At 38.4% G+C, this 25054-nt stretch overlaps 1 protein-coding gene across 2 annotated transcripts; it reads right to left on the reverse strand.

Moving 5' to 3' along the window:
- Positions 1-615: 615 nt before the first annotated feature.
- On the reverse strand, positions 616-24230 carry LOC106906410 (RNA-binding motif, single-stranded-interacting protein 2-like). 2 transcript variants are annotated; one of them, XM_088007362.1, is made up of 14 exons: positions 23992-24230; positions 14938-15131; positions 12308-12366; positions 10448-10539; positions 8514-8671; positions 7041-7120; positions 6741-6850; positions 6593-6639; positions 6407-6500; positions 4930-4980; positions 4700-4810; positions 4173-4253; positions 4005-4086; positions 616-3927 (listed from the first exon to the last, which is right to left on the reverse strand). In XM_088007362.1, exons 1-13 carry the CDS (start codon positions 24061-24063, stop codon positions 4009-4011), a joined length of 1227 nt encoding a protein of 408 aa, XP_087863488.1. In that variant the 5' UTR covers positions 24064-24230; the 3' UTR covers positions 616-3927; positions 4005-4008. The 2 variants fall into 2 exon arrangements, with proteins under 2 accessions (XP_087863488.1, XP_087863487.1); XM_088007361.1 differs by having other exon boundaries at positions 14938-15134; positions 23992-24227.
- Positions 24231-25054: the final 824 nt, after the last annotated feature.

Here is a 25054-nt window from a genome sequence, read left to right on the forward strand (position 1 = left end):
AACAACCTTCTACTTCCTTTTGCTCAGATAAATGATGTGGCTCTAGAAACTTAGCTCTGAACTTTAAGCAACATGGATTCAGTGTTTCTTCACTCCAGACTAATATGCAAGAGTTACTTTCATCTGAAAAAATGAATTGCTGGGCAGTAGTCCAGTCATGTTTCTCCATTACACAGGTAAGACATCTATGACATGATCTACAGCTGTTGCATTGCTTGTTGTTAAGCCTCTAATAAGCCAGAGGTACCTCTGTGCCGTGTGTTATTACACTATCTTCAAAACTGATTATTCTTGTTGCTGTGCACTTCTTACTATCATTTTCTTTTCCTTCCACACAATCTTCCATAAATATACTCGGAAAGAGCGATCTCCGTCGTCTATCTCAACTGGACAGACGTCATGATTCTGTATAGATCATAATACAGTTAAGACAAGATTTCTGTCACAAACCGTAACCGAGTTTTAAGAGTTTTTCCGAGATCATCAAGATTGATGAAAATAAATGCAGCGCTGCTTAATTTGTCACTTAGTTTAAGTTTCACTTTTTGAATGCAATTACATTTTAAGTTATGCTATAATTTACTGGGATGCTCCTATGAAGGATTAAACACAAACTACAGTGAAAAACAATTTATTGAAAATCTCAAACCAAGCGACAACTTCAAACAAGGGATGCTTTCCCCTTCATGTGGGCAGAAAAAAAAAATCCTGCATCATGGCACAAGCATTACTGAGGAGAAAGTGATGCAGCAAACAAGCATTCATGGAAAAAAAAAAGTTTACAAGTTGACCTCATGTGTAATGAGTGACCTTTAGGTAGGAGACAGAAATCCCAAATTAGTAGCAGCATGAATTTATACTCAAGCCAACATTTTTTTACTTCAATGTTTAGGTCTGAAACGACAATTCTAACATCTGCAGTGCATGAAAGCAAACCCAGAGAAAGAAACCTGGTACGACAGAGTAGCACTTCCCAACCCCTGCTAGTGAAATCTAAGGCATTTCTGAATGAGTCGTTCTGTCTTTTTATATGAACATTGTTTTTTTTTTGTTTCAAAGAAAACTTTCAAAAATCAAACCGCAATACGTATCTCAACGAAAAACCGTGAAATTGCATGGATTGAATTCATAAATCATGTCATGTCTTTGTGCATACAAAATTACACCTGTCACTTTTTATCAGACCACATAAAATTTCCTGTAGCTCTTTTTAAAACTCCTAATTTGTTGTGACAATTGTTCCCTTTTAATGTTGCAACTCAGCCTACAGTGACTGGACCAGATTTGCAGACAGGATCAGATATGAGATTCTCATGGTATGAAAGCCTCAACTGAAAGTACTACTATTCAATGGTAAAATTATATTACTGAAGCAATTAAAAAAAAACAAAAAAAAAAACATATTACACAATATAACTGCTTCTGTTTAGCCATCCTGCTCAAAGCTTTAAATAAGCATTGATTAGGAGTGACAGGGGGTGGGATTCTTTAGTTTTCCACAACTTGACTATTGGTCTGAATTGGGGGGGGGGGTTTCCGTCAGTGTGGGAAAAACATAGTAGCCTTCTTTTAGCCAACTGACCGGCAGTGCACAGCAACAGGAAGGAGAGTGGCAGGGCAACCATCATGGGCACTCTTTACAGAGAAAACGCCGGTCAATCAGGCACTTTCTCTACCAACTGAAGGTACTTTAAAAAGCATAAGCCCAAACAAATGTGCTTAAAAAAAGTAAAACATCTTTATGAAGAAAGGTGAAAGCCGTAAAAGTGAAGCAATCTGAGGTGTCTTTTGGGTGTTTTTAGTATTGCATTTACTCAGATAATAAATTAATTGCATAGATCACCAGACATCGGACATAGTTTCAGAAGAATGGACAGATGGGCTAAAGGATGAAGACACAGTACCAGCTGTGGGCAGTCTGTAGGTGGTGACTGCCGTGAAACCTTACACACAGAACTAAGACTACGTTGCTTGAGCAGAATGAGGTAAGTTGAGGTTTTGAGGATTTTTTTTCACTGATCCCAACTGCATTGGATTCAACTGTGTAACAATCTGAATCTGACATTACGAATGATCTGGAGTCAGGCTTGTAAAGTGCCAACATGTGTGACACAAGACGGAATGAAAAGTGTCTCTGAGCGTATTAAAGCCTTGTTTCTTTTTACATCAATAGAGAAACTCAAACAACATACAAATTATCAGAAATAATAAGAAAAAGAAAAGAAAAAAAGGAAATCTCTTCAATCTACTTTTCAACACAACACCCTATCAAAAATAAAATCAAAGCCTCTGAAAAATAGGAAATTTTTTTAAAGTATATATATATATATATATATATATATATATATATATATATATATATATATATATATATATATATATATATATATATATATATATATATATATGTGTGTGTGTGTGTGTGTGTGTGTGTGTGTGCGTGTGTGTGTGTGTATGTGTGTGTGTGTGTAAAGAAAACCTTTAAATAACAAATGTTTCAAACAACAAAAGTTAAAACCAAAATAGGCCAACTTACAGCAAAGGCCAGTACAGATTTAAAACTTCTCTATACTGGCCCCCAAAAAAATCACCTTAATAGTGTTTTGTTTTTGTTTTGTTTTTTCTATAAAACATGTCAGAGCCACAGTCTTCTTATTCTAATTGCAAGCATCTCATTCCTGTTTCTTAGAATCCATTTCATGGGGTTCTGGAGAAAATCTGCTTCATCTTTTCTTAAATGGACGTGAGATAAACTCCAGAGCAGTTGGACTGACGCGAGCAAAATAACTGAGGCGATTCTTCATTGATGATAAAGGAAATCCAAAGGAAGTCTGAATGCATGTGTGACTCTTATTTACAGGCAGCTATGTGTGTCTTGATCCCTGTTTAACCAGCTTTGGATTGTACTGTGTGGAACAACTCAGAGCGGATATTCTTTATAATTGACAATACATTGTCATGCAAAAGTGAAGTCTTTAAAATCTTAATCACTGCCTGCAAACTAAGGACCAAAAACCAAAAGGCAGAAACACAGACAAAAAGCACATTTTCTGCCCATCTTAGGAATCATTACATGAAAATAAATTAAACATGATGTCTTTAAGTTTATGATTTTTGTGAGTCATGTCCTTTGGCTGCAGAGCTACATGCATGCAACAAGAAATTTAAAGAAAAAAATTTTTTTTTTGCATGCCTCTGTAATCTGGAATGCTTTAAATCTATGCCATTCTTTTACAGGAAGTCTCCAGAGACAAATCTGTCATCAAGGTTTTCCCTATCTTGAAATCTTCTTATTGTGTGATTGTCTGAAGCTTTGTTGAGACTATAAATTATTTGAGCCACACCAGCTTAAATAAGGCTTTTTGACTGATAAACTTGCCATCTGTCCAAGAGAATAAAAGAGCTGTCAGCTTAAAAGTACTTCAATCAAATATTTGCACTGATCAGAACTAAAAAAACAACAAAAAAAACAAAACAAAGAAAAGCCAAAACTGGAAAAACAATGTACAAAAAGGCAGTTAGACATCTGAGAATATCAGACAAAAAGGGGAAGGGTATCTCAGCTTACTTTACAAAATGTCAAAACAAAACATGATATTATTTTCCTGGTTTCCTTCTTGGTCACTGGCGTAACATCGGAAACCAGTATGAGGGATGTAAAACCTTTAAAGTGTGTAGTGTGTTGGACTTCTTATCAAAATAGACAGTTCAGTTCAGTTCGTCCTCTTTTCCCACTATTCTCCAGTTTGGTTTGAAGTATGAGTTCATGGAAAATGTCTCTTTTTTTTTTTTTTTTTGTCCTTTATGTGGAACAGTCCATGTCTGCCTGCCCTCCAAGTTTCTGACGCCTTATGTGGAGAGACTCAAAGCCAAAACTTCAGCACTTTTGGCCCCTTGGACAGTCACTCCAGGCTCCAGAAAAAAGATCTGAGACAGAGAGCAGCAAATGAAAAGCAGCCTCTGCTACAACAGCACAGACAACGAAAGCAAAAATGCAAACCAACCTCTTTATTTGTTATGCTGGTAGGAGTACGCCGTGTGTTCTGTTGGAGTACCAATAGGAACAGGCTGTTGGACGGCACTTTCCTTGAAGAAACAACAGAGATCAAACCATAAGCAGTTTAAGTTTATCACAGAATTTTAACATTAAACTTTGAGAAAGTAGACATTACCTCCACTGAGATGTTGGTGGCAGGCACTTGAGTGTATGGGGGTAGGTAAGGACCCTGCATAGACGCATTCGCAGGCATATACTGGAGGAAAGTGGACATAATGATCTCACGAAAGAGCTCAATATTTTTCTATTACTAACAAATGTACGCTGATAGTAAAGATATCAGCGTAATTATCTACAGCGTAATCAGGGTAATTATCTACAGATTACACAGCAGGATTTAAAAAGTAGTTTCCCTGATGCTCAGATGGGGGGGGGGGGAACTGATAATTAAATTTTATGTTTACCTGAGTCCATAACATTTAAACAGGTAGAAGAGAGGTAACCACTTGGCATTATTAAACACCTCGGCTGAAAAGTGACATTTGACCAATTCAACATACAGAAATGGAAATGGCATGAAAAATGTGACGGATTTGAGGGTTTTAGTCATCCCTGTTTCTACTCTTAGACAAAAATTAGAAAAAGAGCTGCTCAGCAGAGCTGTATCAGTTAAACGCCGTCGGCAGCTCCACATCTACTTACCGTGCCACTGCTGCCCATTGAAAGGTGACTGAGCTGCTGTGTCAGAGGTCCTATCATGGAGGTTGGCTGGATGGACATGGAGTGCTCCATTCCTGACGCGAGGACTGCTCCCTGCGGGGGAGAGTGCAACAGACACAGCTGGTGGGACATTTTCAGACAAAACATTGAAGGTGGTGGCACAAAATGTGAACACGGCAGCGTGACAGACTGAGAGGTTTAGAGAAACTCACTGTGGGAGGCATGATGTACGACTGGTGATGTAGCCAGGACGGATTGTGTACCTGCAGCAACAGGGAAGAGAAGGCAGATAACATAAGCATGAACACACATCTTCCATTTAAGAGTAATATGCTTTCTCCTTGTATCATTTTAATTAATTTTTTTTGACGAGTCTTTTTTTTAATCTTAAATACAGCACAACAATGTTTAAGAAACACTGTCTTGAAGAAGGGAATCTGATGAGACGTCAATTACAGGAAAGGTTATCTGAAATGTTTCCACGTTTGAATAATCATTCCCAGTGTTGAATGAAGGGCTTAAATAGTTCAGAAATGCTGTCATAAAACTCTTTATGATGGATTTCAAGATGTCTTTTCACTCTTGTGTTTTGGTAGTTTTGACAAACTGCCAAAAACTCCTGTGTTTATAGGGTCGGTCACACTTGTTGATAACCATTTAATGAAGCACACCTAATTACCAGCACTCTTTAGGTACCATACATAAAATTTGAATTGCTGTTGAAACGAGAAGACTGTACTTTATTTTTCTAAAAGACGGGAATGCAGTGTTGTGCCATAAATTGTGTAAGTTGAGCCATTTCAAGAAGCTCTTTTTTTTTTTTATCAATTTGGCCACATGGGGCAGTGGCTTCCCATCTAAAATATAATGTGTATTACACACACAAAGAGGCAACTTTCGTGTGTGCAAAGAAACACAGCATTAGCGGATCATCGGTTTTCATAATACAGTGACTTATATATGTGTGAATGAGTCACTGATTCAGAGGTGTAATTACGGGAGAAAAAAAAAAAACATAGACAACCCCCAAGGTGGATTGTTTTCCAGGGACTTTTTGTTTTGGATTCTTGGCAGCAAATAATTAGTCATCATGCCTGGCAACCCGATCACTTCACAGCCACCTCAGGTGTCTGTTAGGGACATAGGTTTGTAACATTTCTGATTTATATGAGAGACCTTGTCCCTTTAGAGCTCTACAAGGGAGAGCAAAGATCTTGTATTTGAAGTGAATGGGGAGACTGTGCAGCTGGACTACAAGCGCTGCAATGAAAATTTTGGCAACTTGTCCAAAAACCTGGCAGCATCATTTTGCGCAACCTGCAAAAAGTCCTGGCATGTTTCTCCGGGCAGGTGAATATGTGGTTACAATAACCTAGTCTCCAACATATAAGGGCATAAATAATGTTTCATGGTGATCCATGTGTTTCTAGTAGGAAAATGTATGGACTGTAGCCCCTATTAATAAAACTTTTGTAAACGTACATCTCCTGTGTTTTTTGACTATGTTACAGGCATATTACTTTTTCTGTTGTATGATATGAACAAACATTTCTTTTTTATTTAATGAAAATGACTCGAGGACAAACTAAAAATCAGTTTATGTCAGCTTGTATTAGATCAAATTCTTTACTCACAAGATTAACAGAGTACATTTAAATGACAACATTTTCCCAGAAATAATCGTCATACCTGATAGGTGGACACAGGGGAAGGCATGTATGGGGAGAGGGAGGCCGGTCCGATCATCCGATTAGGTGCGAGGCTGTAAGGAGACGAATAGAACCTGCACAAAGACACACACAGCTTCTTGGAGACCGTCATATAATCCCAGTTTTTATAACTTTAAATGCAATAGACCAGAGGTGCAGCACTGACCCGTTCTGTAGGGCTGTGGTGGGATCATAGGTGAGAGTCATTCCTCCCTGTACAAAAACAACATAGTAAGTATTTAACCACAAGGGGGACTGTTATCAAGGTCTTTTTTTTTTTTTTTTTTTTTGCCAAATGTTATAAACAAACTCACAGATTCAGAATCTCTTGTCCAGGATCGACCGTTCTGAAGGTATTTGCCTTGACTCTGACGCTTCTTCTGGCCTCCGTCAGCGAATTTACACAGCAAAGGTTCTGTCGGCGCTAAATCAGGAGTTAATAACAAATCATCATGACAGCTTGTGGTTACCATCACTATCATTATTCACATTGGGCTATATTGGTTTTTGGATCTGACCAACATGGGATTTAGTGTTTGTTTTTATGTTGGGTTTTTTTTCCAAAAAAAGAAAACGGAAAAGACAGAGCAAGAAGTAACAAAATCTAAACTCACCTGGAACTCCATGAGGAGTTTTGATATATTTTCCATTAAAATGTTGGATAATAGCCTCACATTTCTCAGTTGACTCCATCCTATGAAAATTAAAACATTTCCAACTTAAAATGACAGTCAGGGAACTCTGATTATCACTTGAAGTTTTTTTTTTTTCTTCTTCAGATCTTATGTTATTCAACCATAACCACCTGCAAATTACTGCATCCTTCCTACTTACTATGTAAAGATGTGCAAAAAGATTTAAAATAATTTCTTGTATTGCAAAAGTCTGATATCACCCAAAAACGTTTGCTTTTTTTTTTTAAATCACTTTTTTAATTTAAGTTAGTTTATGCAATGGGTTGATTAAAATTCAGTTGTAATAATCGTTTACATTCTTGCTTTTTATATTTAAAAATATATACTTTTACCTTACTGTTACCTAAGCTGATCACAGTACTGAGGACAATGTAATCCGTAACTTCCTGTTTTTCTGGTACATCAAAGTTACATGACACAGAGGCCCATTTCTCTTAGCCACAAGGATGAACAATCACATGTTTATCTTGTGACCAGGCTTAATAAGAAAGATAGTAAGGACGGGTAAAATACAAATTTCCAAAGTTACTGTCGGAGAGCTGCAGCAAAGAGTGGCATCTTGGGGTCATCAGTCCTCCATAGCAACCATTAGATGCTGTCTACGTACTGACTGGTTGTTTGGAAGCAATGCAGACAAAACAAATTTGTCCAACCAGCACAAATGTATTTATACGACGTTTTTCTAAGTCTTCCTGGATTTAATTGGAACTATGTGCTCTGGAAAAGATGAGAGCTGTAAAAAAAACCTCAATGTGGGTTTGTAAAAAACAGCTTTATTAGGACTACTTTGCTAATGCAGTCTATGTATGCACATCTCCACACTACTCAGATTCTGACCAATCACAGAGGGAATGGACTTCCCCTCATTTTATTAGCACACATTCTAAAAAAAAAAAAAGAAAAAAAAAATCATGCTTCTCCTTTACTGTGAGCTGTTGCTCCTCAAAGGAAATTGCATGGATATTGGCTGTTTTCTGGTAGAAGTGTATCAAGTGCAAAATTCCTGATTTTTCCATGCAACTGTATCATTGACATGTTCTTTGCACAGGAGAATAGTAAACAAGCTGACCTCCGATCGTCTGCGTGATTCTGATCGATCACCTGCTGTGGGTTCCAACATTCTGTAATCCATCAAAATGCTATAGGCAAGAACTAAAAGTTTCCCAAAGGGTCTGATAGGAAATAATGGATAAACATGTGCACATTTAATTCCCACTGTGAATTACGGTAGAATAAACATGATGCTGTGGGCCTGCTTTTCTTCCAGAAGCCCTTCAAATCTGTGCCTGGTTTCATGGATTTTTGCACCTCTAAATAAAGATGAATTTATTGTGCGTCTTTCCAAACATCCTTACCAGGGCTCAATGTGACTGAGAAACACAAAGGTTCTACCTGGCGAAGCCCACCCCTCGGCTGGTCCCATTGGAGTCGCGGAGGATGCGAGTGGAAATGGCCTGACTGAAGGGCTTCAGCATGTTCTCCAGCTCTGACTCGTCCATGGAGAGCGGGAGGTTAGAGATGTACAAGTTGGTGGGGTCCTGCTCCTGTTGCTGACCACAGTCAAAGACGCAACATGATCAATGAGTGAACACATAAAGGAGGCTTTGCTGTTTGCTTCTTTGTGACCATAAGTAGCACAAAAATTGATATGCTGTATGTAAAATTTTACATTGCCTTTACAAATTAAGCAGTTCCTTTCATCAATGGTCTGAAATGCTGATTTTCTCTCTTGTAGTGAGAGCAGAATATCTGAGAAGAAAAACATCCTGTTTCCTTGCTAAAGGTACATATAACTAATCATGATCTTATATGCAAGTACATATTTTATAAATCAACGTGAATTATTTATCTCTCCTGGATCGGCATTTGAAATCATTAAAAAAAAACTAAATGAAGTTACCTCATAAATGACACTGTTGTGTTTTTGCGAACTAATTTCTTCTGTGTTTTACGTGCCATTCAAACAAATTTTTATTTGACCTACAGTGTCTTGTAAGACGCTCACTCACCTCTGGCTATTATGCATATTTATCATCTGCGATGTGATTAAAAGTCAGTTAATGCAGTGCAAGTTAATTTCCATGCTATGAATAATGCATGTGTAATCTCTGCGACCTATGAGGAAGGTGACTTCTCCTTCACCTTCCTCTCTCTTCCCGCAACGTAGGACGAGTGAACAGAGAAACCCTGGTGCAAACTTCAGCCGTAAGCGAGTCAGAGAGCATGCTGCTGACGCAAGCATGAGCCTTCTTGTAAACTCCGACACAAGGGTTGAGCGAAATTGAGCTATTTTGTGAGCGAGAGGCGGTATGAATGTAAGTGATCCGGCTTAACGTAAGATCAGCTTTCCCAGGGTGTTGTCAGCTGTGCGTGACTGTGAGTGCATGTGATAATCCAGTTGAGGCAAGGCTGCCGAAGTGCACGAGTGATTGTCAAGTTGTGTGTGTGTGTGTGTGTGTGTGCATGTGTGTGTGTTTGTGTGTGTTGACAGGGCGGGTGGCTGGGCACTATGCCTTGCTGACTGAGAAGCTGCTCAGACACTGAGTCAGAAGCCACCGGGGAGAACAGGCAGCTCCTTTGTAAAGGGAATCCAGGGAGCAACCCCTGGGACCCGCTCCCCAGACACCATCACCACTGTGAACACACACGTCTCCCTGCATGTGTCCGTGGGGTCTTGTTTGTGGAAACAGGTATCCTTCGGTGGATTATGACAGATTTAGAAGCACACCCAAACGGCACAGCATGCAGCAAACACATGGGCACTGGCACAGAGCAAATTAAAGATTATAACGGGGATATGCAGTGGAAATAAGTTAGCATGTTCACTAAACGGCTATATTAGAGTAAAGTTTTATTTCTGGATTAAAATATTACACTTTCATTAAAAAAAAATTATAGTATTTTGTAATTCTGTGTTCTTAAAAAAATAACTCAATGAATGCTCTTTTATCTTGGTTGTTGACGGGTTTATGCCTCTGCTTTTCTTTAAAAAAAAAAGTTTTTAAGGCAGTTTATTTAAGGCTACTTTATTATAGCCGTTCTAGTGAAACAGAAATAGTCTAACATTAGATGACATTAGGCAGCTTCATGCCTTTTAGAGAGTTTTTTTCTCTTATTATACTTTAGCACTACTCTTCTGTCCAACAGCATATAGCTGATGATCAATGGTACCGTATGAAAGAAAATGAGAAGAAAATCAGCTACCTACAAAAGAGTTTTTTTTCTAAGGCATTGTTAAAATCCCACATAAAAAAGAATGGATAAATCAAGCTGTTTTAATAAATAAACCCAGCATATATTATGGGAGCATATTTTATGATTCTCACCTTGGCCATTTGAGCCTGTACTCCGACTGCCTTCAGCGCTGTCACTGCCTTCTGTGCTGAGGCTGGACTGTCAAAGTCCACGAAGCCATAGCCTGAAGAAATCAAAACACAAAACATGATATGTGAGTTAATACAGGGAAGTGTGATGCATGCCAGAGAATAAGTACATGAGTTGAACTTATAAACCACTCAGTCAGTGAACATTCTTATTTCACATGTTTTTCAAATATAACAAAAGGTTTCATGATCTGTATTTCAAGTAAATTGCACACAGTGCAGAATAATTATTTGAAAATTGCCTTCTTTGTGCTCCCGCAAGTAGCACAGTAGCAGATTTCATAAAAATGGTGAATTAAGTAATTACTGATTTTCACCAAGGGGTGATCAAATGCAGTTCAAGTTTTATAAAAAAGAGAAAAATAGCACAAAATCAAAAATGTAAAAATCTGATTCCAACCTCATCATCATCATCTTACACCATAACAATGTCTGCTCTCTGAACAGCACAGGAGGTCACCCACTCCCCACTGACTGGACATTTCTATAATCGATAGAAAATTTAGCACAACTGGGAGATAACTTTTTTTTTTTATGAGTGCTCTTTCGGCTGATAAAATGGCACCCTGGACATTGAGCCACTCTGTCCACACCAACTGCTACCGTCCTCAGTCGCAAAAATTTAAATCAGATCAAACCAGCTCCAATAGAGTTCAACTAGGCTTTCCACACATTTTCTAGAAATGGCGGTGTTATAATGCCTATTGAGCAAGATGACTCTAAGTTACATCAAGAAAGGTCAGTTGAATTATTAAGAACAATCAAATGAAACAATGTGTATCTAAATAGGCTGAATCGCTGTGGTAAAATTACTTTTTTTTTTTTTACTTTACCAGTTATTTGATTAAAAAGAAAAACGTAAAATTTTTGTATCGTTTCACTTTTGTAGAATTTGAATTTAAGCTTTTTGCTGCACAAATTAAAAACAATATTAAAATTAATATTATTCATAGACTTGACAGATTTAGAGGAAAAGCAATAATTTAATTTTAATAGCATATTTCTTCTGGTGTTGCACTGTTGCTTTGTGGCAAGTAGATCCTGCAAGAGGTCCTTCTATATGAAGTTTGTGTGTTTTCCCAGTGCATGTGTCAGTTTTCTCTAGGAACTTCTTCCCACAGTCTAAGGACAAGCATGTTAGGCTAAGTGGTAAGTTTGAATTGCTCTCAGGTATGTGTGTGGGTATGTGTGCATGCACTTGTTTTTGTGACATATCAGGACATTTTCATGATAACACACCTTCAATATCAGGACACTTGGAAAAATGAGGACATTTTTCACATCTGCATTTTTCAGACCATACTAGTTCTAAAAGCCCCCAACACACCCCTGTGTGTGTGTGTGTGTGTGTGTGTATGTGTGTGTGTGTGTGTGTGTGTGTGTGTGTGTGTGTGTGTGTGTGTGTGTGTGGGTGTGTGTGGGTGTGTGCGGGTGTGTGTTTCTCTCTGTGTTTATGTTTGTTTGGACTGTGTGTCTCTGTGTTGCCCTGTAATGGGCCAACGACCTGTCCATTGTGTACTGTGTCTGTCACCCAATGACCGGTGGAGAAAGGCACCGGCCCCTCCAGTGACCTTGTCAGTATAGACATTGATGGATGCTTCGTTCTTCTGACTGAAAGCATTTTTAACATTTTTTGAGAGGCTAAGTCTTGACTTAAATCTGGATCAGAACCTTCATATCAGAAGTAAAATTTCTTGGCCGAATGAAATGAATTTCAAAACTAAATCTGCCAGTGGTGTGAATACTTTAAAACCTAACTGTATTAATCACAAAGGAATGTTTTTTTTTTTTCAAATGTCTCACCTTTGCATTTGTTGGTAGTCTTGTCCAGGATGGCTTTGGTGGACACAATTTTCCCATACCTGCAAAATGACGAAGTTTAAATCCACTGGTCATTCTTGGTACAATGCCTGATATTTATATTTAAAAATTTAGTGCTATGAAACATTGCTGAGATAATCTGACTTTTTCCAGGTTCAATACATGTGTTGCTCATGAAGACTGGATTAAAATTTAACTCATGCTTTATGATTAGTGACACTGTATGCAGTTATATCGATAGAGTCATACTTAAACAGGGGATTCAACATGATGTGAAAAGTGGTTTAAAAAAAAAAGTCCCCTGTTGGATTTACAGACCTCACAACAGACCACCTTAATCCATATCTACTCAGTTTGGTGCATAAAGAAACTGCAGAGAAAAAAGGGATAATGGCCGACTTAGGCAAATGCTTCTGCATGCAGTAGTGTCTATCAGTTCCCATCTCTCCAGGCATGTGCATCCAGTGTAATGTGATATGCCTCTCCTTGGCTGTCCTGTCCAATGCTGGCTCTGAGCCATGCTCCCATTCAACTAACCAGCTTCTCTGTGTGTAACTCCTATATTCTCCGCTGGGTCTTAGTGCCCCCTGCAATGCAATCCGATTTATACCCAACAATATTGAACTACTGGCGAGTTTTATTTAGGCAACAGAGTGTCTCTTTCACTGTTTTTTTAAAGGATTATGTGATGAGCTGCTAAAACTGTAATCTGCCAATCTATCTAGTGGATTACTGCAAACCGGTTCTTTCCGAACAACAAGTTGCCTTAATCTGCTTCACTTTTTTTAGTCTATGCATAAGACTATTGCAAGCTGCCAATCAACATAATATTTAATTATTTTAATTGAATATGTTATCCAAATCACTTTGGTCATTGCAGAGAAAAGTGGTTAAAAAATATTGAAACACACATTTAAAGCAAAATGTAACCCACACTTTTATTAACTGATTTTTAGCTACAATAAATATTGAGAACCATGTGTCATTTTTCTACTACGGCACAAATATATTTGTGCCGTAGTAGAACGGCACAAATACTACCGTTATATACTACGGCACAAATATATTTGTGCCGTAGTATATTTGGCACAAATATACTACGGCAAACCTAATGAAGCATGTTGAAATGTGTAGCTGTAATGTAAATGAAGGTGAAATTAATTCAATGCAGTGTCAATACTTTTGATAAACACCAAGTTAAGAAGACCTACTCTACCTTAATCAACCATGCCATTTAACTATTTGTGTGTTATTTCCACAACATTTCTGATGCTAAGATGTAAAATACCAGCAACTGGTCTGTATGGACATCCCATAATTATTGGTCTGTTTCTACTACTTTACATCAAAGCTACATTTTTGCCTGGGAGCTCTGCTTGCATAGTCGTTGCTCACACAGTGGAGTTAACTAAGTTGTGCTCAAAGGTCTCACTCTTCATGTTGTAGTGTGGAAGAAGGGCTATAGATTTATTCAAGTGTGAGACTTTACCACATCTTACACAGTCCAACTCGGCGTCCATCCACTGCTAACAACCAAAGGCAAGAAAGGTCAAGAACCAGAGCTGCAGCAGAGCTCCCAGAGAGAAAACTGCAGGGGCCAGAGGAGGAGATTCAAGCCACATTCCCTCCTCTCATTATAAACTTTGTACATAGTAAATCTCAGCATACAGCGACTTTCAGTAGGGCTGTGTTGGGAGCGTCTCATTTACTGAATAAACCAAAGCTAACAAAGTCTGATTCCCTTCCTGAGTTATATGCTAATACAGCATTATTCATTTCCTACTTCTGTAGAAAACAGTCTCCTCCTTCAGTCTAGTTTAGGAGAGAATCACACTGATCATAATGTGCTCTGCTGAGAGGCTAATTTCATGCAATGACTTTATCTGCCCCGTTAAAGCAGAAATATGAGAACTACCCCCACGCAACACCACCTGACACTCCTCCCCCCCCCTCCGATTCTCCACGTCCTCGACCCACTACCCCCACACCACTGCCCTTGTTTGTCTTTCCCTTTCCCCTGGGTTTGCTGTTTCCTGTTGGGTTGGGCAGTCTCATGTGAGCCATATCTTCCAGACAGCTGTAAAATAACGGGCCTTGCCCTGCCTCTCTGCCCTCATTTTTTCAATCTTTCTCCACTCCCCCTTCTTCCCTCCATTTCTCTCCCTGCTCTCCTGGTTCTCATCACCAGGCTCCAGAATTCAATTAGGTAAAGACAGATCATTCATCTCAGCCCTCAGCATTTTGATCTGCTCTCTAACCATAGCCCTAACAAATATATCAGATGGATTGGATAATGCTGAATTTTGAAGCCTTGCGCGCACACTGATGAGCCACATCGTGTTATCTATAGTTCAGAATGTGACGTTTACTTTGCACAATAGAGTCCGACTTTTATCAGACTATATTGCAAAAAATGTAAAGCATTAATGCACTTTTAGTGCAACTACCTCCTCCATCTATTGAATTTTCTGATGCTGGCATTACAACCATTCAGCCTATCACTCATCACTCAGATCTAACCTAATCAACCCTGCTTCCCTGGTTCCCGCTCACGTCGGACAGCTGGGGAGATTTACTGAGTGTGTGGGAGCACAGGTTTTTGTGTGACTCACGGCTGACAGAGCTTGACCAGATCTTGGTCTGTGGTTCCTGGAAGCAGGCCACGGATGTAAAGGTTGGTTTTGCTGAGCTGCTCTGCTCCACTGTTGCTGTTGCCGCTGCCATTGCTGAAGGTGGTTGTGTTGCTGTTGCCATTGCTGTTGGGACTTGGAGGAGCCATCTGATGGTTGGAGGGGGACACATATGTCTGCTGAAAAAGAAATTACCGTCCGATTTAAAACAGTGCAATCATAGAGGAAACATTCATTTTGATACTGTGTCATACCCAAACAAGTTATTTAAAAAGCATTACATAATTGTTCTCTGTAAATAACCACTTTAAAGAAAAAATATGCCAAAAGGCAGCACCATAAAATCAAACAGAAAATAGATCAGAGCATAAAATGTACAGAAAAAGAGAGAAATATGTAAAAACTAACAAGACAGGAATAAAAAAAAAACATCTAAAAACAACTAGAACTAGTTGTACAGAGTTACTTAAAATCTTTAAACAAGATTAAAAAACAGAAAGTGAAGGTGTCTGCTTAACATAAAACTGGAAAGTAGCACTGTTTTGAAGCCCAAACTGCACAAAGGTCCATCGCCTCAGAGTTTAGCTAATCTCTATGGAACAATTAAAAGCATCACTGTGATGGTGAATTTTGATGCAATAGTTTTGCTATCTGCACGTGTGTAGAATAATTCAGCACTTTATTGATGTGCCTTACCACCTGTTTGCAGAATATATTTAAACTTATTGCTCCTTTAAGATGTCTGAAGTCCACAAATTGAGCTGCTTGACCAAACATCATTTATCTATTTTAGCAAGACATCAAAGGCTAATGTGAAACATAAATCTAGAAGTCATGTTTGATGAAGCCAAGTTCCTAGAAAAATACTCCATATAACTTCTAATACTTCATATTACTTCCACTAGTTGCAAAACATTGCCAAACTTTGAGCAATTCACTCCAAAAATGACCTTGAGTTGCTGATTCATGCTTTAGTTTTACCCCTTTTAGGCACATTACATTCATGTGAACATAAACAGTGAACTCGTACTCGTATAGGACCAGAGGAGACAGATCCTTCCAAGCTGTTGGTCCAAGACTGTGGAATGAACTCCTAAACTATGTGTGATTGATGGGCTCTACTGATGCTTTTAAAAAGCAACTTAAGACATTCTTTTTTTTAAACAAGCATTTTAACCTTTCTTGAACCTGGGCGGCTACAACTTTTTTTTTTTTTACATCTCTTGTTTTTCTCCTCATCACTCCCTATCAGTATCTTGGTTACTAAGCCTTAATATCAGATGTGTTTATAAAAGACAGCAAATGATCATTCTAAAAACCAAAGATAGGTATTTACATAAAAAAGACAGACTACAGTTTGCATATTTCCTCAGGCACAAAGACCTTATAGATGTACTATGATCTACTTAAGTTAAAATTGAAGTGCTCCGCTATTGTGGCCACTGCTGCGATTTGGAGGAAATTGAGGACAACCTGAGAACACCATCAAAACTGTGAAGTACATGTGTGGCACCATCATGCTTTGGCACCAGTGTTGTTGAGTTGGAAACACTGGTGCACTTCACTAAATGGATGACATTATGAGGAAAGAATGTTATCTGGAAATATTGAAGCAATACATCAACCAGGAAGCTAAATATTGGCGCAAATAATGACCCAATCATTACAAAGAGACTTGAAGACAATGCAGTCAATGTTTTGGAGAAGCCACAGGCACCTGCACTATGAAACAAGTGGAGCAGCTGATTGCCCATTTTCAAAAGTAAGGGTGCACACTTATTTTCTTTTCCTCCTTTGTTTTTTGACTGAAAGAAATATGACTTCCCCCAGCAATCCAACAACTTTAAAAAGTCTCTGTTAATTCTCACTGTGTTTTTGTTGTTTAGCAACCAAAATCCAACTTTCCTCAGAAGAGTCACTTCTTCTCAATGAATTGTCTATAATCACAAAGTTTACAGCAAAGGACTAGCATGATTAAATGAACATAATCTCAAAAACATATGCTATAATAGCACTGTATCTTTCTATCTAACCATAAATCTGATCAAATACAGTAAAAAATGATTTATGATGCATCAGCTCTATAAAACTATCTGTGATACAGCTACCTGCTATTATATATGGATTACCCATCTTGATATTAAAGTGATCTGTCAGTAGGGCCTATTGGATCAGAGCTGGGGTCTCTATAGAAATTTACAGCTGCGTCTGACTAAGTCATGTGAAACCATAGGTGAGATAGGAGTGTGGACAATAAAAAATGTAAACCAGAAAAAAATATTTTTATGAGTCAGATGGAGCCTCATAAAAACACAAAGGCACATAACACATTTATTGACAAATTTATTGAACTACAGTAGTCTCTTGCAAGTTATGTGGTTTCCCCAGCATGCACTTCTTTCCAAGAAATAAAAGGAATGGTTGCTCTAAAAGCCAATATTCATCTTTCTGCGAAAAACTAAAAGGGGCAGAAGTTTATGAGGCTAATTAATCTCTGTCTGTTTCTCAAAAGACCTAGAAATAGACATAATCCCAAAATGAGAAAGTAATTAGGACAAAAAAAAGCAATTTGTTTAGGTAAATGTATGTGTATTTCTAATGATATGGCTTTGCTTAGAAGTATTGTCAATCAGTTCTTAGGCAACAAAAAACTTTTCTACAGACTCACAATCATCATTGACTGAGTCAACTGTTTCTGCATCTTTGCCACAATTGATTATTAAATTAAAAAATGCTCTGCAATTCAAAGACCTGATAAGTTTACCTCAAGGTTCATCACCAATGTTCTAAAACGGAGCACACAGAGCTTCATAAAGATGGTTGTGTTCAGTTCTGTGTGAGTAAACCATTTTAGTTTCTAACCAAGACTGATAAAAATGTGTTTTTTGCTTTTGAAACTGAAGAAACAAATGGCTTGACTATGAAAAAACAATTTAGTTATGTTTAAAGCCTGTAATACATGGAAGGTGCAAAATCCAATACATACATTATATATCAGTGAGTACATTGTATATCAGTCATCAATACAGCGGATCAATAATGTCCAAACCTTTTCCGTATTCCTCAAATTCAGATGCATGATCTTTTCAAAACGGATCAACTTTTAACCTCTTTTTTTTTCCCTTAAGGTAAAAAAAAATCCCTGTGGCTCGCAAAGTCCATTTACTTTAACCTGAATCTTTAATGCTTATTAAAGTGGTAACAGGGCACTGTTTGTTTAGTCACAATCAAAGTTGCTTCCTCTTCCCTCCCTCGCCTTCTCCTGCAGGAAGAGAATAATCAGGAAGGATGCACCTGCAACAGCTTGGAGAGATAAGATATGACAGGAGAGACTGGAGAGTCCAGTGCCGAGGTTTGGCTGGTGAGGCCTGTCTAATTGGGATCTGAACTTGTTAGGGGAAAGTGCTAATCCCTCTCATGTGCACCCAAGTCAGAAGGTAGTGTCTCATTAAAACCGCTCTGCTAAACCTCATCTGAGAAAATGATGGCAGGGAGTCAGATACGCATCTACCCCCCTCAAACTGCTCCAGCTCAATGTGCTTCACCAGCCATGAAAGGTGACTTAAAATGTAATGGTGCAATCTTGAACAAATATGCATAAAGAGCACAAGAACATTTAAGAAGGGAGCTGTGAAATGTGCTATGCAAGTCTAAGAGTGACAAATTGATGTGGATTTACTGTAACATCAAGCCCTGTGATGTTTTTCATGTATTTGTGTCACCTTTGATCCACTCCTGTTCTGAATAGTCGATGGTGTTGGGATAGACTGTCTGTACTTCACAGTTTTCTGCTGCATCAGGGCCAGGAAGACTAGGTTACTTTCGCCATGACATTTATTGCGCTGTTTTATTTTTCTTTCAGATCGAAAGATCAGCTCATTATCTGGGAAGGAAATGCAATTCTCTCTGAGTGTTGTCAGATGAGTCTGCTTCGTTGTCAGTTTCACACATCCAGCATGCCAAGTTGAGTGAATCTTCAACAGTGCAGACAGGATGGCTTAGCTTGAGATTCAGTGATGTTACTGCCGGGGTCATTGCTGTGATATTTGGGTCTCTTGAGTTGTGTAGCAAAGAAGCAGCAAATGTTTTTCACCAGATTCTTTGTTCATTTGGTGGTTATATCACGTGCCCTTTAGTGTAAAATGCCTCATACAGCATTGTGCCTATTATAGTGTTTAAAGCAAAGGTAGATGTGCACCAGTGTGTCACCTGTCAAGCGTATGAAGGTAAACCTTTTAAAAGATAACATTGTTGTAACATTCTGCAACATTTCTTGCAGCAGGATAGAACAGCGGGAATCAGAGTCACAAATGCACAATATGACACCTTTATTTTCTACAATAACTAACAACAGATCATTTCTCTACATCTGGAAACATACCATCCCAGCATTCATTTTACACTCCGATTTAGTCAACTATTTAGCATGTTTACAGAGATCTGACATAAGTGGCTCTCTGCATGGTGCAAATAATTCATATAGCCAAAAGCTGAAAACCAATGAGATAATTACAGTTGGAGATGGCGAATGCGATGCCAGACCGCAGGTGACGCAAAGGCTTTTCCAGTCAAACAGAACAATAAGGGCAAAGGGAGCAGGATGTGGAACCTTTCTAGTTAATAGTAAAGACTTGTTGTCTCACTTTTCAAACTGAATCTCCCTGGCAATATAAACATGCTGTAGTTTATATAGTGTCAGTCAGACCTTTAGTAATTTATTAAAAATCTAAATTATACTATATTTTTCTTTATTTAAAATATCATCATCCTTTATGATACATAAAATCCACAATTTACTCATATACTAAGTGGTCATTCTCCATTATTTTTGCAGCATTTCTATCTTCTAACCAATGTCTTTTTTGGGTTATTTATACAACCCTATTTAGCAGGACAAAATCTTTTTACTGCACAAATAGGGGGAAAAAATTAATTACTTCAAAATCCAATTATATACAGCCTAATGCAATCAAATTATATCTGAAATTGGTTTGGGAGTATTTATTAAATACCAAGTTCTAAGGACCGCATTGTGGTGTGTTATTTCAGGAATAAAACCAGGTTACATGGGATCATGCAGAGATATTTCTTACTTCTTATGGCCTACCTGATTGGTTAAAGGCACTGTGGAAAAGATCACAGGTAGAATCTCTTTCCGTTAAATCTCAAATACTTAAAGGAGAGCAGTGCGAGGACGGAAGAGCCAGATAAACAAAGTAATGAGAACCCTCAGTGTCCTGCAGCATAAAGCTCTTATACTTGCATATTAATCTATTCTTCCTCTTAACCATTTAAAACAGCTTTTAGCAGAAATCAATGTGTGTGTGAAACAAGCGGGAGGAAGAGAAAAAGCCTGATGTTAATGGGAAGCAGAGAAAAAAGGGCAGTATCTCCTAATCTCTCTTTTCTCATTAACAAATGACACAGAGCAGGGGTTACCACTTGACACTGGATTTACAAGTATCCCCTCTGAGTGTGACTTTAGCCAAGGGAGAAAAAAAATTGTCCAAGTCTCACTTAAAAGAAAGGCCTCTGTAGAGCCCCTGTGGAAGTGGACATATTGTCTGAATCCAGGATTCCAGGAATTCCAGGTCATTAATCCGGGCAATCTAAATTTCTTCCAGCTGTGAGCAAGTGATGGGAATGACACAGGCATGGTGGGAAGCATTTGATTTCAGCTGTTTCGGATGTTTTCCAAGGACTTACTCATAACATTGCACTTCCTTTTGTGCTCATTCGTTTAATTTTGAAAGAGCACCGCGAAAATAAATATTAGCCACTCAAAACGGTTAACCTTTTTTTTTTATCAAGTTTAAAAGCATTGTTCAATTTAAACTAGATGTAGTAGTATTTTGGTAACAAAACCTAGCTCAGCATTTCGACTAGAAATTAATTGAAGACGTTGGTTCAGTCAACCATTATTCTTACTCATCACGTGCCATTTCGAGCAGAACGGCTGATGTGTTTGTATGGGTTGCATGAATGAATGTATCAGTTTAAATAAAAAGTTAAGATCTATCATAAGACTTGCAGTTGAGAAAGCTTCTGCACGTAAGCAAGTTTGTTTTTGTTTCTAACCATTTTCAACTGATTTAGCTTCTACTTGCTGACATATATATATATATATATATATATATATATATATATATATATATATATATATATATATATATATATATATATATATATATATATATATATATACACTGCTCAAAAAAATAAAGGGAACACTCAAATAACACATCCTAGATCTGAATGAATGAAATATTCTCATTGAATACTTTGTTCTGTACAAAGTTGAATGTGCTGACAACAAAATCACACAAAAATCATCAATGGAAATCAAATTTATTAACCAATGGAGGCCTGGATTTGGAGCCACACACAAAATTAAAGTGAAATGTTCCCTTTATTTTTTTTGAGCAGTATATATGTATACAGGTGCTGGTCATAAAATTAGAATATTGTGATAAAGTTCATTATTTTCCATAATGTCATGATAAAAATTAAATTGTCATATATTTTAGATTCATTGCACACCAACTGAAATATTTCAGGTCTTTTATTGTTTTAATTTTGATGATTTTGGCAAACAGCTCATGAAAACCCAAAATCCTTGTCTCAAAAAATTAGAATATTATGAAAAGGTTCTCTGAACGAGCAATAAAAATAATCATCTGAATCAACAAAGTAACTCTAAACACCTGAAAAAGATTCCTGAGGCCTTTAAAAACTCCCAGCCTGGTTTGTTACTCAAAACCACAATCATGGGTCAGACTGCTGACCTGACTGCTGTCCAGAAGGCCATCACTGACATCCTCAAGCAAGAGGGTGAGAAACAGAAAGAAATTTCTGAACGAATCGGCTGTTTGCAGAGTGTTATATCAAGGCACCTCAGTGGGAAGTCAGTAGGAAGGAAAAAATGTGGTAGAAAACGCTGCACAACGAGAAGAGGTGACCGGACCCTGAGGAAGATTGTGGAGAAGGGCCGATTCCAGACCAAATTAAATTTTCATCTCCATAAAACTTTTCAGCAGATGGAAGCATGAAGTGCTCCAAAAACTTCTGATAGCTGCTGCATTGATCCTGCCCTTGATAAAACCCAGTGGACCAACACCAGCAGCTGACATGGCACCCAGACCATCACTGACTGTGGGTACTTGACACTGGACTTCTGGCATTTTGGCATTTCCTTCTCCCCAGTCTTCCTCCAGAGTCTGGCACTTTGATTTCCGAATGACATGCAAAGTTTGCTTTCATCCGAAAAAAGTACTTTGGACCACTGAACAACAGTGGTCCAAAGTGCTGCTTCTCTGTAGCCCAGGTCAGGCGCTTCTGCCGCTGTTTCTGGTTCAAAAGTGGCTTGACCTTTGACCTGGGGAATGCGGCACCTGTAGCCCATTTCCTGCACACGCCTGTGCACGGTGGCTCTGGATGTTTCTACTCCAGACTCAGTCCACTGCTTCCCCCAAGGTCTGGAATCGGCCCTTCTCCACAATCTTCCTCAGGGTCCGGTCACCTCTTCTCGTTGTGCAGCGTTTTCTGCCACACTTTTTCCTTCCTACTGACTTCCCACTGAGGTGCCTTGATATAACACTCTGCAAACAGCCGATTCGTTCAGAAATTTCTTTCCGTTTCTCACCCTCTTGCTTGAGGATGTCAGTGATGGCCTTCTGGACAGCAGTCAGGTCAGCAGTCTGACCCATGATTGCGGTTTTGAGTAATGAACCAGGCTGGGAGTTTTTAAAGGCCTCAGGAATCTTTTTCAGGTGTTTAGAGTTACTTTGTTGATTCAGATGATTATTTTTATTGCTCGTTCAGAGAACCTTTTCATAATATTCTAATTTTTTGAGACAGGGATTTTGGGTTTTCATGAGCTGTTTGCCAAAATCATCAAAATTAAAACAATAAAAGACCTGAAATATTTCAGTTGGTGTGCAATGAATCTAAAATATATGACAATTTAATTTTTATCATGACCTTATGGAAAATAATGAACTTTATCACAATATTCTAATTTTATTTTATTCAATGACCAGCACCTGTACATAGGATAATTTGTTTGGATGTTACAGCTGTCAACCAAGTTTTAATCAGGAATATTGATTCAAATCTATCAAAAATCAATTTCTTACTATTTGTTTTATTAGTGAGCTCAGTTTGATCTTGAACAAGCTACCAAAGTGAGAATGTTGTAAACCGCTTTAATTGATGAAAATAATCTTATAGGTTAAGTCGTTTCCTTTACAGAAGGTTTCTATGTAAAATATATGGTCCGTCCTGTAGAAGCGACTGAGAATAGATAATTTAACCCTCATGAATTATTCATCTCACAGAGCAAAGCCAATCAATACTACAGCTCACATACTGTTGCAGGCTGGAGTCACTGTACTGTTCAGCTAATCTGTACATACAGTATGGTAATCTAAAACAGTCTCCCTATACTTTCCTCTGCTTAAAGCGCTACGCAAACCCTCAGTAATCATTTCTGAAGGGGTGGGGCATCATAGAGCGCGTAAAACAGAGAGAGAGAGAGAGAGAGAGAGAAAAAAAAACTTTACAAACTTGTGTTAAATCCAATACAAACAAAGCGATAGGACGCGGGTTTTCCATTGGGTTCACATTAACGTCGAAAATAAAAAAGCTTTTTAGCGCTTCTTTTTCCTATTAGACGCACCTAAGGGGGGGAAATTATAAACTGTTCTCTGCGTAGGCTGGAAATAGGAAGAGAGCCGTGGACCGTGTCGGAACAAACGAAAGCAAACTGCTCAAGTAATCCACAGGGAACAATGTAATAGAGTCCGCTCTGCTTTATTACACTGTAACAAAACGCACAGGGGGAAAAAAAAAAAGCCAAATACAAACGTTGCAACAGCCGGTAAAGAGAGTTTCAACGTGATCTAATTTCAAGGACAATGCAGCTTAAAACAGCAGAGCAGATTTTAAGTGGAGAGCCAGAGCTCGAACAGCGCCGCATCGACGGCTGGTTTACTTCAGTAGAGAGGACATAGAAGTGGTCTGAGGCTGCTTCTTTACCTTCTTGTGGCTTTTGCCGGAGTAACCGCCGTATGGGCTGATTCCTGTCCTTGGCGGCACCGAGAGCAGCATTTTTACGCGGCGCTGTGTCCGGAGGAGCGGAGAGTCAGCTGACGTCAGTCAGGGAAATTCAGCCCGAACAGCGGCGGTGATTGGAGTCGCTCTCTGCACGCACACGCACCGCACAGCCTATATGTTTATGTGTAAAAGCTGCTGGCCGGACGATTCACCGAGAATCAACCAAACTCACTCTAGCATACAGTTTTTCACCCATAGAACCCATCACAGTCAGTTTTATGTTACTTTTCCTGTACTGTTTTCAGTGTTATTATTATTTTTTTCATTAAGATAAAATCTACTTTCCCTACAGCAAGCTTACATGTGCACACGCCCCTGTTGACGTCACACGAGGCTATTGATCAGAATTTTTTTTTTAGTTCATTTGTTGTTTTACTTTAGTCCTTTTGCATGTTTTTAAATCAAACTTTCCATCCGAAACCGGTCGCTTGTACCCAGCAGAAAGCTTAAAACAGGGTTTTCGTCAACATGTTGCATACAGCACAAGGAAGCGCTTTGTGAAAATGACCAGAGCAGACTGGCAATGATGTCCCTCCCACTGAAGGAGCAAGTCGGAAAACAGAAACAGGAAGGTTGGCTAATTATTGTTGTGTTAACTCTGTACCAGGCAAGTCAAAATAATGTATTTTATCCTATTTTATTTGGTGAAACACACACACTCACACAAAAAAACTTAGTAAATAAAAGATTTCAAGTAATTATTTTTAAGTACTATGTGATTCATTGGTTTAAAAAGATAAAAGCCATCAAATATACTAATAAGTAGTTTATATCAGCTATCTTGCAAACATTTTACCTATATAGCGGCCATATTGAACATTGAACCCTAGGAAGCTCAAGCTTCTTCTGGCAGGATTCTCACTTCATCTGTCATTGTTGTTGTATTTCAAACTGGGAGCTGAGAAAAATCTGACTTCTGAATGAACGATCCATGAAATCACATGACCTGCTATACTTGTTCAGTTAAAATGATTTAAATCTCCCA

This window comes from Poecilia mexicana, unplaced genomic scaffold, assembly GCF_051168715.1.
Source record: "Poecilia mexicana isolate PSO_F unplaced genomic scaffold, ASM5116871v1 scaffold_7, whole genome shotgun sequence".
NCBI lineage: Eukaryota > Metazoa > Chordata > Actinopteri > Cyprinodontiformes > Poeciliidae > Poecilia > Poecilia mexicana.

What these genes read in the sequence shown, in the direction of transcription:
- LOC106906410 (XM_088007361.1), bottom strand. Translation starts at nt 24,063, where the DNA reads ATGCTGCTCTCGGTGCCGCCAAGGACAGGAATCAGCCCATACGGCGGT. An exon ending in CCGGCAAAAGCCACAAGAAG is followed by an intron (nt 15,135 to 23,991) that starts GTAAAGAAGCAG and finishes TTTCTTTTTCAG; the next exon opens with CAGACATATGTGTCCCCCTC. An exon ending in GACTACCAACAAATGCAAAG is followed by an intron (nt 10,540 to 12,307) that starts GTGAGACATTTG and finishes TGATTTCTTCAG; the next exon opens with GCTATGGCTTCGTGGACTTT.